Below are 15,833 nucleotides of genomic sequence, written 5' to 3'. Positions count from 1 at the left end.
TTATTGAATTTCGACCTGGTATTTTTATTTTATACCGTTCAATTTTTCTTTTTCTTTCAAGACTTTTATAAAGGTTGATTTGCAAAAAGGGGGAACAACTGTACATTCCTATATTTACAGTATTGTACATGATACTTTACAAACATAAATCCAAAAATCAATATATACACTGAAAAAAAATCAGAATTTGTTTTGGTGCAAGAATTGTTTTTGGTATGGATGATGTTATTGATGATTTTTTTTTTAGTGTATATATTGATTTTTGATGTTTTGTACTTTAAAAAGGGTCCAACCTACCCCACGCCCTGATGGACCTAACTCCTTAGGATTATAAAACCTTTAGCATGCAGGCGCATCCCAGTCTGCTGCGGCCCCTGTTACTCTCGTACTGAGACCCAAGCACAGTTCTTAAAATATACCCTATTCCAACACTGAGGCCCATGCGCCGCCCGGCCAGGGCATCTGAGCCCTGACCTGCTGCTATTCCACACATGGAGTGAACGTGAGTGTTCTCTGCTTCTCCCCACAGGTCGTCTTCCTTCTGTTCAGCTATTTCACCTTATACATGATCTACAGAAGGCTTCGGAAGACCTACGACAGCGAGAACGACACCTTCCGCATGGAGTTCCTGCTGGTTCCAGTTATTGGCCTCTCATTCCTGGAGAACTACGAGTTCGCCCCCTTGGAGGTACAGGCTCAGCAGTCTCAAAGGCACCATGTCACGGTGTTTATAAGTTGGTAGATCTGTGAATTATGCTTTTCGTATGGAGCGCAACCTCACCCCATGGTCAATGCTTCTCCCTCTCCTCAGATCTTCTGGACCTTTTCCATATACCTCGAGTCTGTGGCCATCCTCCCTCAGCTGTTCATGATCAGCAAGACGGGTGAGGCGGAGGCCATCACTACCCACTACCTCTTCTTCCTGGGCCTCTACCGTGCGCTCTACCTCGCCAACTGGATCTGGCGCTACCATACTGAGGGCTTCTACGACCAGATCGCGGTGGTGTCCGGGGTGGTGCAGACCATCTTCTACTGCGACTTTTTCTATCTCTACGTCACTAAAGGTAGGAGGACTGGGATATGGGAAAATGAGGTGGGGAACAGAGACTGGGTCGGGGTGGTGGAACAGAAGAGGCGGTAGCAATTAAAGTTGACATAGAAAGGGAGGACAGGCCCTAGCAAGTAAGTAGAGTACACAAAGCATCCTCTGAGGTAGGGAAAGAGAAATACAGTTACTTGCCTGTAACCAGAGTTCTTCCAGAAACCCTTCCTGAATTCATAATCTGCAATTATACTCCACTGTTGTCAGAACTTACTCCACCAGGGTTTGGGGGTAAACCCACCTCCATTGTGCTGTCAAGACTTCCACTCAGAGAAACGCACAATTTGGCCACAAAGTTATTCATAATGTATTTATGTAGGTCTAATCTAGCCGGAGCTGCCAGCTCCTTCGTCCTTGTGGATTTGCTATCAACACGTTGAGAATGGGTGAAAGGCAGGACGCGCAACCTACATGGTGATTCAGTTACTCCCAGTCCTTGGTCATTATAAGCGCCCTCTCAACAAAACAGTGGCCATTTGCCAATAAATACACACCAATTAGATTATTTGCTGAGGAAACAAGCGGGAGAGTGAATATGGGCAGGGTTAGCGAGCTTGTCCACTTAAACGCACAAAAATGTGCGAACGCTGAGCACAAGAAGCTCTTCTATAACAATAGAAGCATTTTCCTTTGCACTACTACTTGTCATTAACCCATAAGTTGATACCTTTATGGTAACAGGCTCACACAAAGGTAACTTTAACCCTTGTCACCATCTATATATTTTACAAAATTCACTTGACCCTCACTCCCTTCCCTAAGAGGTGATAATAACTGGAATCTCAATGTAGTTTGTGTGTGGAATTAGATATTGTGCTGGGCCAGAAACATACTGTGAAAATAAGCTCTAATTACCGAAGAACATATCCCAAATGTAGGACTTGTATTTTACCTAGGTTTTGCCTGGGGTGATGATCAATAAGCATGTGTGTCTATGAAGGATCCCAGTTTGAAGAAACTGTGCTATTGGCATGCAACATTCCCAACTTCGCTGTGGCTCCTTCTCAGATTCACGAGCCTAAAAAACACTAATGAGTCCACTAATTAACAAAAACGTATTGGTGAGAATGTTATGTACTACCCAAGACTCGCCAAGAACATTTAAATATACGCAATAATGTTACAAAATATATCAATGTGGTTCACATAGCAGCCAAAAAGACTGACTTTACTGGAATGGTGCGCTACTGCTTTATTCTTAGTAGAATGGGACAGTGGTGACCCAGTAAAGCACTTTTCAATTTTGGCAATAACGCCTTATAGAAGAAAAATCCACATGGAAATTGCCCACTTACACACTCCTTGTCCTGTGATGCCTGCACCATAAAACACAAAGGGTTGCCTTAAACATCTGATGTCGACCAACCAGTATAAAGCGGTAGGGGTCCTGAATATTAACAGCATGCAAACTGTTAATATTGTTAAACCATAGAACATAGTTTTAAAGCGAAAGCTGTAGGGTCACGTAGTTCATTCATAATAAAAAAAAACCCAACCTTCTCTTTGTGATGGCTTCTGTATCAAAAAGTGTAAACTTAACCAAATACATACGTTCAGCCAATTTTAATTAGAAAGGTCATCACATGCCATCCAATTGGAGGAAGCGTCATTCAAACGCTTCTACTTCTGGATTCTGACAGGATAAAATTACGAATAATTTTCTTCATGGTTACTTTGGTAGTCTTAGCCCTAGCTCTTCCTCACTCACTACTGGCTGTCCCGATCATCAGAGACCAAACTTCTCTACGAAACGCGCAGCTTGGGTCTCCTAGACATGTGTTAACCACTTCGACGCTAATGACAAAGCCAGCTCGTCATGGGCGTTACCTGCCCTGCGCTTATGACGAGCTGGCTTTGTCACAAACAAGCCATTTACTCCTTTCTCAGCGCAGGGCAGGTAAACGCGGTAGCGCTGAAGGTGTTAATAATACCCTCAACTCGACCTCCATGTGCTGCTCCGATTTGGGATACTTCCTTTAAAACCAGTTACATATAGGTGGCTACCACAAGAAAAATCAAGTATTATCTGTAATTTGTGTAATGGTGGGGAGCAGGACTTGGAACATTTGTTGTTCACTTGCTCAAAACCGTTTTTACAACCAATTTATACAAAATGTAGAAGTAACTCTGTACAGGAATTGATCATACTGTGTAAAGCTCCGCCAAATGAGTTTCTCTGCTACAATTTATACACATTTTATAAACTTATTTTAACTTTGTATTAGAATGAAAACATTTCTTTTTTAACAAAACTGTTTAACATTTTATATCATGTACTGAATATTTGTGGTTCTCAGTAGAGAACTAAATCAAATAAATTACCTTGACTTAACCTCCATTGCTGAAGAGGGAGGAGAAGTGAGTAGAGATTAAGCAGAAGAAGGTAGAGTAAAAGGCTTGGTGCAACCCACCCTTTCCAAATTAGTTTGAACATTTGATACCCTACCTCTCAAACGTTTAGACGAGATCTCTCACTGATGTTGGCCACTTCATTAACAAAGAACGCCTGGACCATCCGACTGGACACTGTCCCTTTTGAGGAACTACCTTGGTCACTGATAGACCTATAAGTGGTGACTTCATGGAAGATTTTGAACAGCTCTTTGCAGTTTTCTGCCTGAGCTGCACTGGGGCTTAGTATTGTGTTAATTTGATTTTTGTTCTAAGAATTGAGTCAACTACTGGCTTGTACGAGTCAAGTTTAGATCAATGGAGAACCATTTTTGGGAGAGTCTAGCTTTTTCATGGGCTATTGATTCTCTGAGTGAAGCAAGATGGTAATATGTATCTTGCTGGGAATCATTATGAAAACGCCAACCATGATAGATGGAAAAGGTGGCTTTTAGAAGTTCTAGCGCTTGGGCTTATTTAGCATCCATAGATTTCTTCTCCAGATGATTGTATGATTTCCTACAGAGTTAAAAGGGTCATCCTTGAATTCAAATGTGTAGGATGTAAGGGCATTGCAAGATCAAGTAAAGACTTGCAACAAAATATTTTGAGGAGAGAGGTGTTAATAAGCCTACATCCAATCCTGTGCATGTCCTTGTTATGTGAATGCACGGTCTCACATTTGTTGAAACCCAATGCTCTAAGATGATCTAAAAAAGCTATCACATCTGAATCCTCACTTTCTCCACCCACATGATAAAATTATCAGCCAGGACGATTGGATTATGTGAAGGTCTGTCATGGACTGGACGCTATGAATGTCTCTCAAGTTTCCTTCTTGATTGCCAAGAAAAGGGCTACTCCCCCCACTTGCCACGGTATCACCCTGCCCTTAAAAGTACACATGAAAGGTTTCTAGAGTCTCCATAAGGGGGTTCTAGTTATGAGTTAAAAACCAAAAAGGGCAGAAAAGCCTCCTTATAAATCGTCTTGTTCTTGATAGAAAATGATGATTAAACTGAATTAGACCAGGAAAGCCTCTATGGCATCACAACACAGAAAAGAGCAGAGCAAGGACTTCAGAAAAAGCAAAAGGGGAAACTGACAGCAAAGGAGCAAAAATATGGGGCAAAAATAGTAGCAAGTGGGCTATGAACGTGATGAAAAAAACAAGTATCTAAAATGTTGGATGCATACATCACTCATCAATGCCTCCTTATATAGGCCTCCAAGAGGAAATGACTTGTCAGGAAAAGACTTCACTCAAATGTAAATTGAGAAATTTCTCCGCAGTTCCAGAAATGCAGTTCCAAGGATACTTCCCCAACATTGGACCAGTCTGGAGGGAGAATGGTGACGCAGGAACAGCCCTGTGACTGGCTTTTCTGTGTCTTTCTGTTCCTGGGCTAGTGAAGGGTCCGCCTCAATGCAGAGCCAAAACACCGTACTAGTTACAAATTTGAAAGAGCATTACTTTTCTTTCCCCAACTGCCAGGCCTGACCATTCAGGAGGTTTGCACCATTTTTAGTTACCTAGGGCTGGTGAACAACCATTACAACGCAACTATTACAACGACATACCATTACCACGCAACTATTACAACGCAAGTCATTACAACGACTTGCGCTGGGGGGCGCTCTAGGATAGGGAATAGTTTAATTTACTATGCAACACCTTCCCTACTATCCACGGGGACTGGAGTTGGAATAGTAAATTAAACTACTCACTATCCAGCACCCCCCAACGCAAGTCGTTGTAATGACTTGCGTTGTAAAACTTGCGTGGTAAAGGCATGCGTTGTGAAAGCATGCGTTGTAATGACATACATCCCTAGGGCTTCTCCAGTCCTGGAGGATGGACAGCATACTGCTTGCTTGATCACTTTATGTCTGGGTCATGCTGCTCTACCTGAGACCACTCTAAGCTGGCTCAGGAGAAAAGAAGAATGGCTCCAGAAAGGAGACCATGCCCAAAAGAAATGTAGATCCCCAACACAATATATGGAGCTGTAGGTTCATTCTGGCAGGGGTACTGCAGCTCCCTCAAAGGAGCTATGGGTGCTACCTCCATCCCCCAACCTACAATAGAAACATTTTCAGGGAGGGAGCCTATGTGCATGCCCCTTTGTCGAGATTGGACGTTGGCAGCCTCACACAAAGGCAGCCAACACCTAACATTCACTAGTCTAGAAACACACTTGTACATTCACTTACACTAGCAATCCTCATGCACCGTTCAGACATCATGGAGGTAAAATACCCCAGTTTTAAGAAGTGGCATAAACTTTACATGAGGGAGCCGGTAGGCCACTCCCCCATAGAGCTACCAGTTAAAAGGCGGTCACAGGTCTGTATTTCCAAACTGCCTCCACTGTCATTCTCTTAAATCCTGAGTGGAGGGACTAGTAGGCAACCTCACAGTAATATGTACACTTTATCTCACGTCTCATAACAGTAAACAGGAGTACCTCCAGTAAGCTCACATGAATGTTAAGCACACTGGGTAGAAATGCGCAGGGTTCGACAGAAAAACACGCAAGGGGAGGACAGCAGATCTTCACAATGCCAAGCTGATGACTTTCATTCCAACAGGAGGGGGTTTTGCAAGGTTAAGAATTTGGTATTAAACGTTTTGGAATCTGTTTCTGCAGTCTCTGTTTCCACATACTATCTATCATAAAATTCTCCGGTCTTTTGTTTAGATCTCAGAAATGTAAACAAGGATCCAAAATGTAGCAAATAAGATTCCACTCCAGGAACTACTCATTTGTTAGCAAATGTCTGGAATTAGGGGCCTTGGAAACGTGCTTGAGGGACGACCTTTTTAAGGGCCTGTCTTCGCAGACACAAAGAAGCTGTTGCTGAACATGACTTTAAAAACAAGCATTTGCAATGCAATAGGTCTCGCATTTGCAGGAGTTTGAGCTATTGGCATTGTAAATGATAATGACATTTATTTGTGTTGGTTTTCAAAACAGATAAAAAAGGCATTGTCATTAACAATGGCAATAGATTAAACTTTCGCAAATGCGAGACCTATTGCATTGCTTTAAAGTAATTACCGAGTTCATGACTAAGAAGAATATTAAATACCGCTGGGGGCATCCATTTTGCCTCATCGTCCAGACTGAAGTACACGGTCCAGACATACAGACAGAGGCAAGATCCATCCACGGCCTCCCAGAAATACAGACAGAGGCAAGATCCATCCACGGCCTCCCAGAAATACAGACAGAGGCAAGATCCATCCACGGCTTCCCAGAAGGATGCCAGGAGGAACAATTTAGCTTTGAATTGCCCAAACCAAAATGGTCCAGAGAGGACAAACCAGGAAGATGGCAACGAGTACTAAAGAATAATAGAGGAATAAACCTGAAGCCAGATGACAGAGACCGAAATAGGCAGTCTGTCCTAGAGCAGCTTAGTGAGGAGAGTGGGCAATCAGCCAGGTTATTGCCTAGGTCCCCCAACCCCATATTCTCACCCTCCGGGGGAACTGCTGAACTATTAGCACCCCAAAGCCACTTATTGAAGAGTTGGTGGTGTTCCTACTCTGCCCGAGGAACCGCAGAAAGGAAATATGCAAACTTTAAATCCACCGTAAACTAATCGGGGGTATTCCTTTTGCCCAAGACTATCTGTCCAGTCCACTGCTGCATATGCATTGTTTTCCGGTCCTTTATTTTTCTTTTTGTGCCCACTGTGCTCGATCTGATGTGGGTTTCCTGCCCCAAGGATTATGGCCTCCAATGAAGGCCACATGGTAGCAACCCAGCCCATGCAGGGGCCTCTCACAACAAGTCTGGTGTTGGAGTCAGCTTTTCGCGCCCTTTTTGCAGAAGGTACACACGGAAGGAGGCTTTCTTTCTGGTGCACCCAATCCCCTCCCCCAAAATGCATGAACGGGGAAGCATCAGACCCTGCCACTGGGATTCTGGCCTCCCCGGGGGCTAGACATGGGTAGAATATGGTAGTGCTCATTTCTTCCTCACTGCGTCAGATCCTGGGCACTGGGGGACCCATTGGGACAACCTATTTACAGTGTAAGACAGCGCTTACTTGTTTTGTGTCTGCCCAGTGGGCCCCTTATTTCTCACTGTACTAAGGGGGGGCGATGCCACATTAACCCCTCCCTGCCAATCCCTCTTGGGACAATTGCTGTGGCCCTTCCTAAGAGTACTGGGACAAGCATGAAACGGGAACCTCACATTCCGCTTCCCACGAGGAATCAGGAGCCCCATGGTAAAAACCTCAGTCTTTCTGACAGCTCTCCCTTAAAGAAAAACAACAAAAGCTGATTTTTCTGGCCCCTTTATGTGGTTACTAGCTGCCCGTCACGACGTTGTCCGGGTATAAAAAAGATTTACCTGAAGGACGGCAAACTTTACCGAAAGCTACCACACCGCTTTCCAATGCAGCAGGCGTCTTAGAATGCACACGCCCACGCACAACAACGCTGAAGGGCACGCACACCTCACGACGTGCACGAACGCTAATCTCATCACAGTGAGATTAGCGTTCGTGCACGTCGTGAGGTGTGCGTGCTGTTCAGCGTTGTGTGTGGGCGTGTGCATTCTGAGACGTGTGGGCGTGTGCATTCTGAGACGCCTGCGTTTATCCCCGGTTGAGATCGGTAACGCTTATGCCCACAAAGGTTGCTTCACAACATATGTTATTAACGCCACCTGAATGGCAATGTGCGTGAATGCGGCGCACCTTGTGTCTTCTATACGGACGTGTGAGAAGTGATTATAACTCGTGAATGGAAAGGCGCGCTACTGAATGACGCGGCCATTTTTTTGTTATAAAATTTGTGGCACGCCCCTCTGAGAACGCTGTAGTGGTACGCCCCTCTCACAAAGTATAATGTGTGTACTTTGACACGGCTACGACCACGCCCCCGACCCTCTAAGTGTGTAGTTTGACACGCCCACGCCCCTCTGACAATGGTTACGGCCACAAAGTAAAATGTGTGTAGTTTGACACGAACACGCCCATGCCAACGCCCACACCCACAAGGGACTACTTTACCCCTAAGGTTCTTTGACGTTTCTAATGTATATGGTGGCCACCTGTATAGCCTATGTCCATCTGCTGCAACTCCCCTTTCCAATGCTGTATTGGGTGTTGTGATTGGTGCTGTACTTCTTGAGTTTACCCGCCTCAAAGGTTTCAACTCTCTCTTTATATTAGTAGTATGGATTTGTGTTTTGCTCCAGGTGCTGCACTCTAGGTACAAAGAGTGACTTCTTCGGGCCTCTAAGATTTTCTACATTTCTAGAAGCTGTTTTCTTCAGTGTTCCTCCTTCGAGAAGGGAGAGCTCACAGACTATCCTTTAGCTCCTTCTGGGCCAGGCCTCTGTCCAGCACCTAGGGCTCTCCTTAGCCCGAGCTCTCCTCCAGCAGCACCCTATGCACAGTCCCTGTCGGCGCGATCGGGTCCAGAAGCCTCGTTTGGCCATTTGTCGTGTTGCAGTGTGTTAGCTCGAGTCACACTCCTTTGATGAGTTATCCACCTACAAACCCAGTCCTCAGAAATTTTAGGGAGTCCATTCATCTCCAGGGACCCTAAGCAGGTCCCTCCCTCTACTGTCACCCCAGAGAGGCTAGGTGAGCCTGCACCACTGGCCCTGGAGAGAAGAATTCAGAGTCCCATGCAGCCCAAGTCCATAGTTTCCCAGCACTCCAGACAGGAATCCAGTCTTCTTCATGGTCCTGCAAAATCTATCTTCTCTCCCTTGTGAAGAGGTCTTTAAGTGGATGGGTGGAAAATTCCATATGGCAGGTAAATGTGCCCCATCACAGAGTGACATTTAACTCCCGCCCTGTCCCTACTGTCCTGCACAGCATTTTGAGACTTTCAACTTCAAATGGCCTTTTAAAAGACCTTCCCTGAGAGCCTAAAGCCAAACCCCTAACCACTACATATGCCTGGTCTCTTCCTTCCGAAACTTCAATGAAGATTGCCCGAAATGGGATTGAGATCTGGCTACCCTCTTTTATTTTCCTTGGGATGAGACCCCATTCCTCAAGCTTTGTTAAACGGCAATCATTACATACAGATTCTACCTTCACTCCTTCCTCTCTCGTGAACAGGCCTAATCAATGGAAAACGGCTCTCTTGCGCAGGTAATGCTCTGATCCCCCAGTGGGCCAACAGAGTAAGTAACTTACCCATCAGACTGATCCAAAGCTAGAAATCTGATTCAGAAAATGACGAAAAAACTGGAAATGCTAATTTAGTAAGATTGGTGCATCAACCTAGTCTCTAGGCCTAACTATGGTGAAACTGAACTTTGGTGCAGACATCAGCCACACATTTTTCAACGAAGCATTTCAGATGTACACTAGTATTGCCCACTTCCTTTGTAAGTCCTGCACAGTTCATCACCAACTCACGAAGGATCACCTCTGCAACAGGCAACCTATGCACAAAAACTAGTTCTGAGTGAGACAGTAAGTCTACTACCTCAGCCCCTGCACATGCTCACGTGCAGCCAGGCCACGCCCTCTTGCCACAGCTGGGCAGCAGCAGTCCGGAATTCAAAAGGTGAGCACTGGCAGCTAGCATCCACAATCCATTTATCAGAGTTTACACTGAGTGAGAGTAAATTAGTGACTCATTCACAGCCGAGGTCCAAAAAAAAGTAGTGCAAACACAAAAAACAGGAAGCTAAATGGGTCCTAACAACCATTTCATACATCATTTTTTTTATGATTTCAAGTAAGTTAAACTTAGCCCGAAGGAGTCGAATCAAGTAGGCTAAACTCAAAATGATCCTAGATCATTCAAAGAGCACTCTTGTCTTCAGGTAATCCATGCACCATCTAGCATTCCCCAATGCATATGCCCTGCTGAAGCTTAGCGTTTCTAATAGAAGATGCTCTTCTAGAGTGCTATAGGTCAGTGAAAAGCGGTTTTGTGAGCTGTAGCAAAGAATGAATGTGAGATTATAGACTCTGTTGACTGCTGTGGATAGTACTGGAGTCTCTACAGTAAGTACTGGTTGCTCAGGCCCTTCAAAGGTAATTGGAGGTCTGCGCTTATGATTGTAGAATCAATATTGTCGTAGCAAGTACTCTAACATCACTTACTTTAGCATCTTTCAAAACAGATGATCACCTGCAAACTGTTGCTGGTGGTCTAATCACTAGCGTAAAAGAAAGAACACCACCATTTCCCTCTTTACTCTAGAAAGACTAAGGCAGACTGTAAATTCTAGGCTGGAAAGCACCAAGTCGGATTACAGACCAAAGTTTCGGCCTACTCACCTCAAAGACAAACGTGCTTAGCTACTGGGAGATTCCTCCTCTATACTGGTGGGTTTAAGAGACGTGCATCATAGGCTGTCCCTAAGCTGTGAAAGCAATCCCTACTTATTACACCTGGTCACCTCCCACCATACTACGATTCAAGTCAAGCTGCCAATACTTTCTTTTACAGTTAGTCACTTTTTCCATTTTCTCGATTCTAATTGGAAAAAAGCTCAAATAGCAAAGGTTGCCTCGATTGTTCTAGAACATATTCAACATGTCCCTCTTTAACCATTCTCAACCGATATTGTTGAAGTCAGCCCTGGGCATTTTCATTAATTTAGTCACCATTTAATCACACTACTCCGATAGCATTACTGTTTCCACTCCCCCATTAAATATTCCTTACCAATATGTATATCTTTGTATTCTGGTCAACATCGCAGTCCTCAAACCGTGTTCTCCTTGTCCAAACCCACCTTTCCTGCAGTCTATTTTTACTAAAATGGTTACACTTATCAAAATAAGTCTGCGTTATAGATTATATTTCATCAGTGCGTGGTCAGCGAATAATGGGACATCGTTCGTCTGCGTACAAACCATTACAATTAAAAATTATATTAACTTGTAGTGTATGATGCTCAAGTAGAGGTACTAAGATATGTATCCTAAGCATTTTTTTTTTTAGTAAACAGTCGAATCTAAAATCCTAACACAATTTTGCCGTCAATCCTATGACTATACTTTAAACAGGACTTGATCAGCCTACGTTTATCTAAAGAGGTGCGTTCCGAAAGAATTCTTAGAAACCTCCCATGGAGTAGAAATACTTCAGATTTCCCCTTCAATCGTTGGCCTCTCATCACCTACAGCTGCTCGCACAAGAGCGCCGCGCTGCATATTCAATGTTCCATGGGAGCTGCGCTCAAGAGCGACGGCTACGTACAATATCCGTACAGGAGCCCACCATGTTACACCCTACTGCGAGATAAAGTGCTATTTAAAGTTAATCTCTACAGGCTTAGCCACACGCCACGGGAGGTTTCACGTTTCCCCTTCCGAGCTCTGCAAGTGGGTTTCCATTTCATTTTACGGAGATAACCAGGAAACAAGAGTCTCAGAACGGTGGCTTCACGACATTGTGACTGGTAAATAAAAAAAAAATGCAATGAAATTAAATTACATTTAAAGTAAATTACCATCAAGTGAGTGCTCCAAAAAAGATTAAGACTGCCATGGCTCAGCCAGAAGAAACCACTGTCAGTTCAAGCCTTTATGTCTCTGGACCAGAGACCAATTGTAACTAGCTGGCTTCGTGGAGCCGACAGGGGGAGGGAAACTGAAAGCGCGTGATGCCAGCTTCCGGGAACAGGAGATGTGCACGCGTATGGAGTGCACATCTCCTGTCCGTACGCGTGCACATCTCCTGTCCGCGCGTGCCACCTCCTGTCACCCTTCGGGACAGAACGCAGCAACAGTAGAGGCTCGCAAAGCGAAGCAGCGCATGTGCTGCGTTCACTAGCGAGACCTAAAAAGGTTTTGCCTGACTGGCAGATCCCAGAGGTTGTAGCACAAACGATGACACGGTCTTCAACATTCACTTTTGTGATGTAATATCTATATATCTGTTCTGTTTATTATTAATATTAGCACAGTCAATTTATATGTATACACAGCATGCCGCCTACAACCCCAAGGGGCCGGCCGCATTCCAAATGGGTGACACAGCATCTGCCTACAACCCTGGAGCCGACTGCGTAGATCAGACTGTTAAATACCAAAAAAGACTAGAAAAAATGAACATTTACCACCCACACTCCCCTAATATTTCTTCAAGCTTTAAAGGCAAAACACTTAGTGTGACGAACATCAATCAGGCAAAAAGGCTTATGTCTAGTATTGAGATGACCTAGGCTGGCTGTGTTTTAGGATGGGACACCTCTGGGATCAGGCGAAGAAGTCTGAGATAAGACAGGCATGTCAGCTCCCGAAACTCGGTAGAAAGGATGTGAATGAGGGGGGCCAGAGTTCTGAGTAAGAGGAGCGATTAGCCAGGAAACATTATCTGGGGTCTTGTCTGTACCCCAGAGGGAGAGTATCACCTGCTGCCCTGCATTCAGAGCAAGTGCCATCTGCCTTCCCCTACTGGAACGCAGGCGGTAGGTCAAGGGGTTCAGGTGTCACAAGATGGTTTAGGTTGGGAATCTTAGAATGGTAGTGTTAAAAGCCTGATCAATATCGGCTAAGACCTGTTCCCAGTGTCTAGTGAGTTTGGGACAGTGCCTTAAAAGCTGAAGCAGGGTCCTAGCACTTCCACAACCCCTCCAATAATCTCCAGAGCATCCCCTATGCCATCTACTGCGTCTCATTGGAGTGAGATACCATTATGAGGCAATTTTGTAAGCGGGTTCCGTGCTGTGCATAGGGTGGGCCATGTGATGTACACGGTAAAACATCCTCCCATTCGTTGGCAGAAAGGGGTTTATCTATCTTAGCCTCCCATCGCAGCCAACACTGTGATTTGATTTGGTTTTTTTACTACCTTGCAGAGTGTAAAGCTCAGATGTTAAGCTTCTATCGTCCACCATAAGAAGGAGCCACTTGTCAAAAGAAGTCATACTCGCGTTACGTTGTATCTTGACACCCAATGGCGTACTTGTAGATAGGAGACGTAGTCTGCATCTGTCAGGGAATAATCTGCTTAGGAGCATAGTCAATTTGTGGATTAAGTGGGAGAGGGGCCTTGTAAGTTATAGTTTAGAAATGGTAGTCTGAGGTTCACAGAAGGTAGCAGGCATGTTGTGAGAAAGATGAGGAAGGAAAGACTGGTGAATGGGAGGTGGCCTCAGAGTTAGGAAAGATAGAAGTGGGGCATGAGGAATGGAAAACTGACATTTTACTCGTTCTTTTTGTATTTCCAGTTCTGAAAGGAAAGAAACTCAGCCTCCCAATGCCAGTATAAGAAGTATCGCAAGAAACTGACGACTGCAATGTGGCCTGCACACCTGTGTCTTGGAATTTGGCCAAGGGCCACAGATACAAGGACACACTTCTCAGTTCTGCACAAGTGACCTTTTTTCCAGGGGTGCCACAAATGACAACACGTCTCTATTTGTGGTCCAATTTTGTAGCTCGCTTTCCATGTGGGTGGGTTACAGGGAGAATTAATTTTTTAATGAATATATTTATGTTTTTTTACTCTGTCCAAGTGGGGTGCGGATCTCTGTCCAAGTGGGGTGAGGAACCCACTGAGAGGTGTGTGTTTGCTAGTGCTACAAGCTAATCAGGCGTGTAAATATAGTACATTTGTGACAAAGGGAAATTATAAGATGACCATTTTGGGCACCTGTCTTTTTAACTGTTTTCAGGTTTTATGTAACACTTTGAAAAATTCGAATACAATTAAAATAGATGATAGTTACTAATGACTGCAACAGTATGTTACTAGTGGCCTGGAACTCTGGGCTCCCCCTACTTCCACCCTTAATACAAGAACTAGACCTAGTGGCCAGGAGCTGTGTCTAGTGCTTAATTTATGTAGGTGGTTGAAGGTGGTGGCCGTCGGCTCTGATCTTTAGGTCAAAGCCTACCATACAGTGCAGGCTTCTGGCTTGGTAACGACGTCTTGGGGACATACTGAAAGATGACCTAAGAATGCATTCCACTCATTGCTAACCATTGGATTTGTGGTTTATAACTCACCTTTGCTTGCTTTCTGTTTGCTGGCTTGATTTTGTTTTAGGCTGTCCAGCTTGAATCTGTCCCTGCTGTGGCGCATAGCCTATTTGCTCTATTTTTCCACGAGTGCTCGCCTTGTGTAAACATGCCTTTAAATCTTGTTCTTATCTTGTCACAATTGTTGTGCATTCAAAGACAGAGGTCAAATGTCAGGCTCTGTCTTCCGAGGGAGCTTGGTGTTTACTTTTCTTTCTCTGACTTAAAAGCGAGAAGATACATGTGACAATCTTGCTGTGAAAGGAAAGACTTTTTGTCTAGCACGCAACAAAATATAAATGTCTATAAATGAGCTGTGCATATATATTTCAGAATATATCAGAATTACTAAAACACAAATGAAGCTTATTATTTTGTAATTCTGAAGTGTGGTGGAAACAAATATTTTACTACAATCAAAACAAATCAGTACACTAGGTGAGGACGTTTCCACACATTATCGCTTGGGCTCTGTATACTTTTATCAGTAAAACTATGTCTGTGCAATTGTACTGGTCATTTCAATTGAAAATGTGTTGTCTGTAACTGTAGTGAGCTACCACGCCATGCATACTCCACACTACGCCATGCCACTCCACTCTACTTCTCACAATGCCCCTCCACTCTACACCATTCTATGTCACTTCACTGTACAACACTACATACCACTCATCCCTCGCCTCTACGCCAGTCTACGGCACATCACGACACAACACACCACTCCACAACACACCATGCCATTCTATAACATGCCACTATACAACACACCCTTCCACTGTAAGTAACTACTCCACTCTATGCCACTCCACAACATTCCACTCTGTGACACTGAACGCAATTTCCTCTATACCACTCCACGACACTCCATTTTAAAACACCCTGCTTCACTCTACGACAATCTACTCCACTCTATGCAACACCCTCTATGACACTCTACGCCCTCCTCTCTATAGCCACAACACTCTACTCCACTTACACAACCCCCTTTAGGTCACCCCATGCCACTTTACTCCACTGTACGACGTTCTATGCCAGTCCACTCTTATGACACGCCACTGCATTCTACGCCCTTCCACTGTACTCTCTCCATGACGCTCTACACCACTCCACTCCGACACTCAATGCTACTCCACAACACTCAACTCTACTCCATGGCAATCAACAACACTCCACTCAACTTTCTCTATGCCTCTTTACTCCATTCTGACACTTTACTCCACTTTACGCCACTCCACTCATACACTTTACTCCACTCCACAACACTCTACTCTGAAATTCAGCGCACCTCCTTCCACGCCACTGCATGCCCCTTTACTCCACTCCTTTCTGTAACACACTACTTCACTCCACCGCTGCTCCACTTTGTCACTCC

The 15,833-nt window shown here is 44.5% G+C and overlaps 1 protein-coding gene across 1 annotated transcript in view; it reads left to right on the top strand.

The window, feature by feature from the left end:
• The window catches only part of KDELR3 (KDEL endoplasmic reticulum protein retention receptor 3), a 46,956-nt gene extending 31,988 nt beyond the window's left edge, over window positions 1-14,968 (top strand). Inside the window, exons 3-5 of the mRNA XM_078683686.1 lie at window positions 530-688; window positions 812-1,064; window positions 13,669-14,968. Of these exons, the coding sequence (XP_078539812.1) occupies window positions 530-688; window positions 812-1,064; window positions 13,669-13,709 (453 nt within the window). The 3' untranslated portion in view covers window positions 13,710-14,968. The remainder of the gene's footprint in view (window positions 1-529; window positions 689-811; window positions 1,065-13,668) is intronic.
• The last annotated feature ends 865 nt before the right edge of the window (window positions 14,969-15,833 follow it).

This window comes from Lissotriton helveticus, chromosome 1_1 (assembly GCF_964261635.1).
Source record: "Lissotriton helveticus chromosome 1_1, aLisHel1.1, whole genome shotgun sequence".
Taxonomy (NCBI): domain Eukaryota; kingdom Metazoa; phylum Chordata; class Amphibia; order Caudata; family Salamandridae; genus Lissotriton; species Lissotriton helveticus.
Note: the sequence above shows the minus strand (reverse complement) of the source record. Positions and strands in the feature narration are given on the sequence as shown.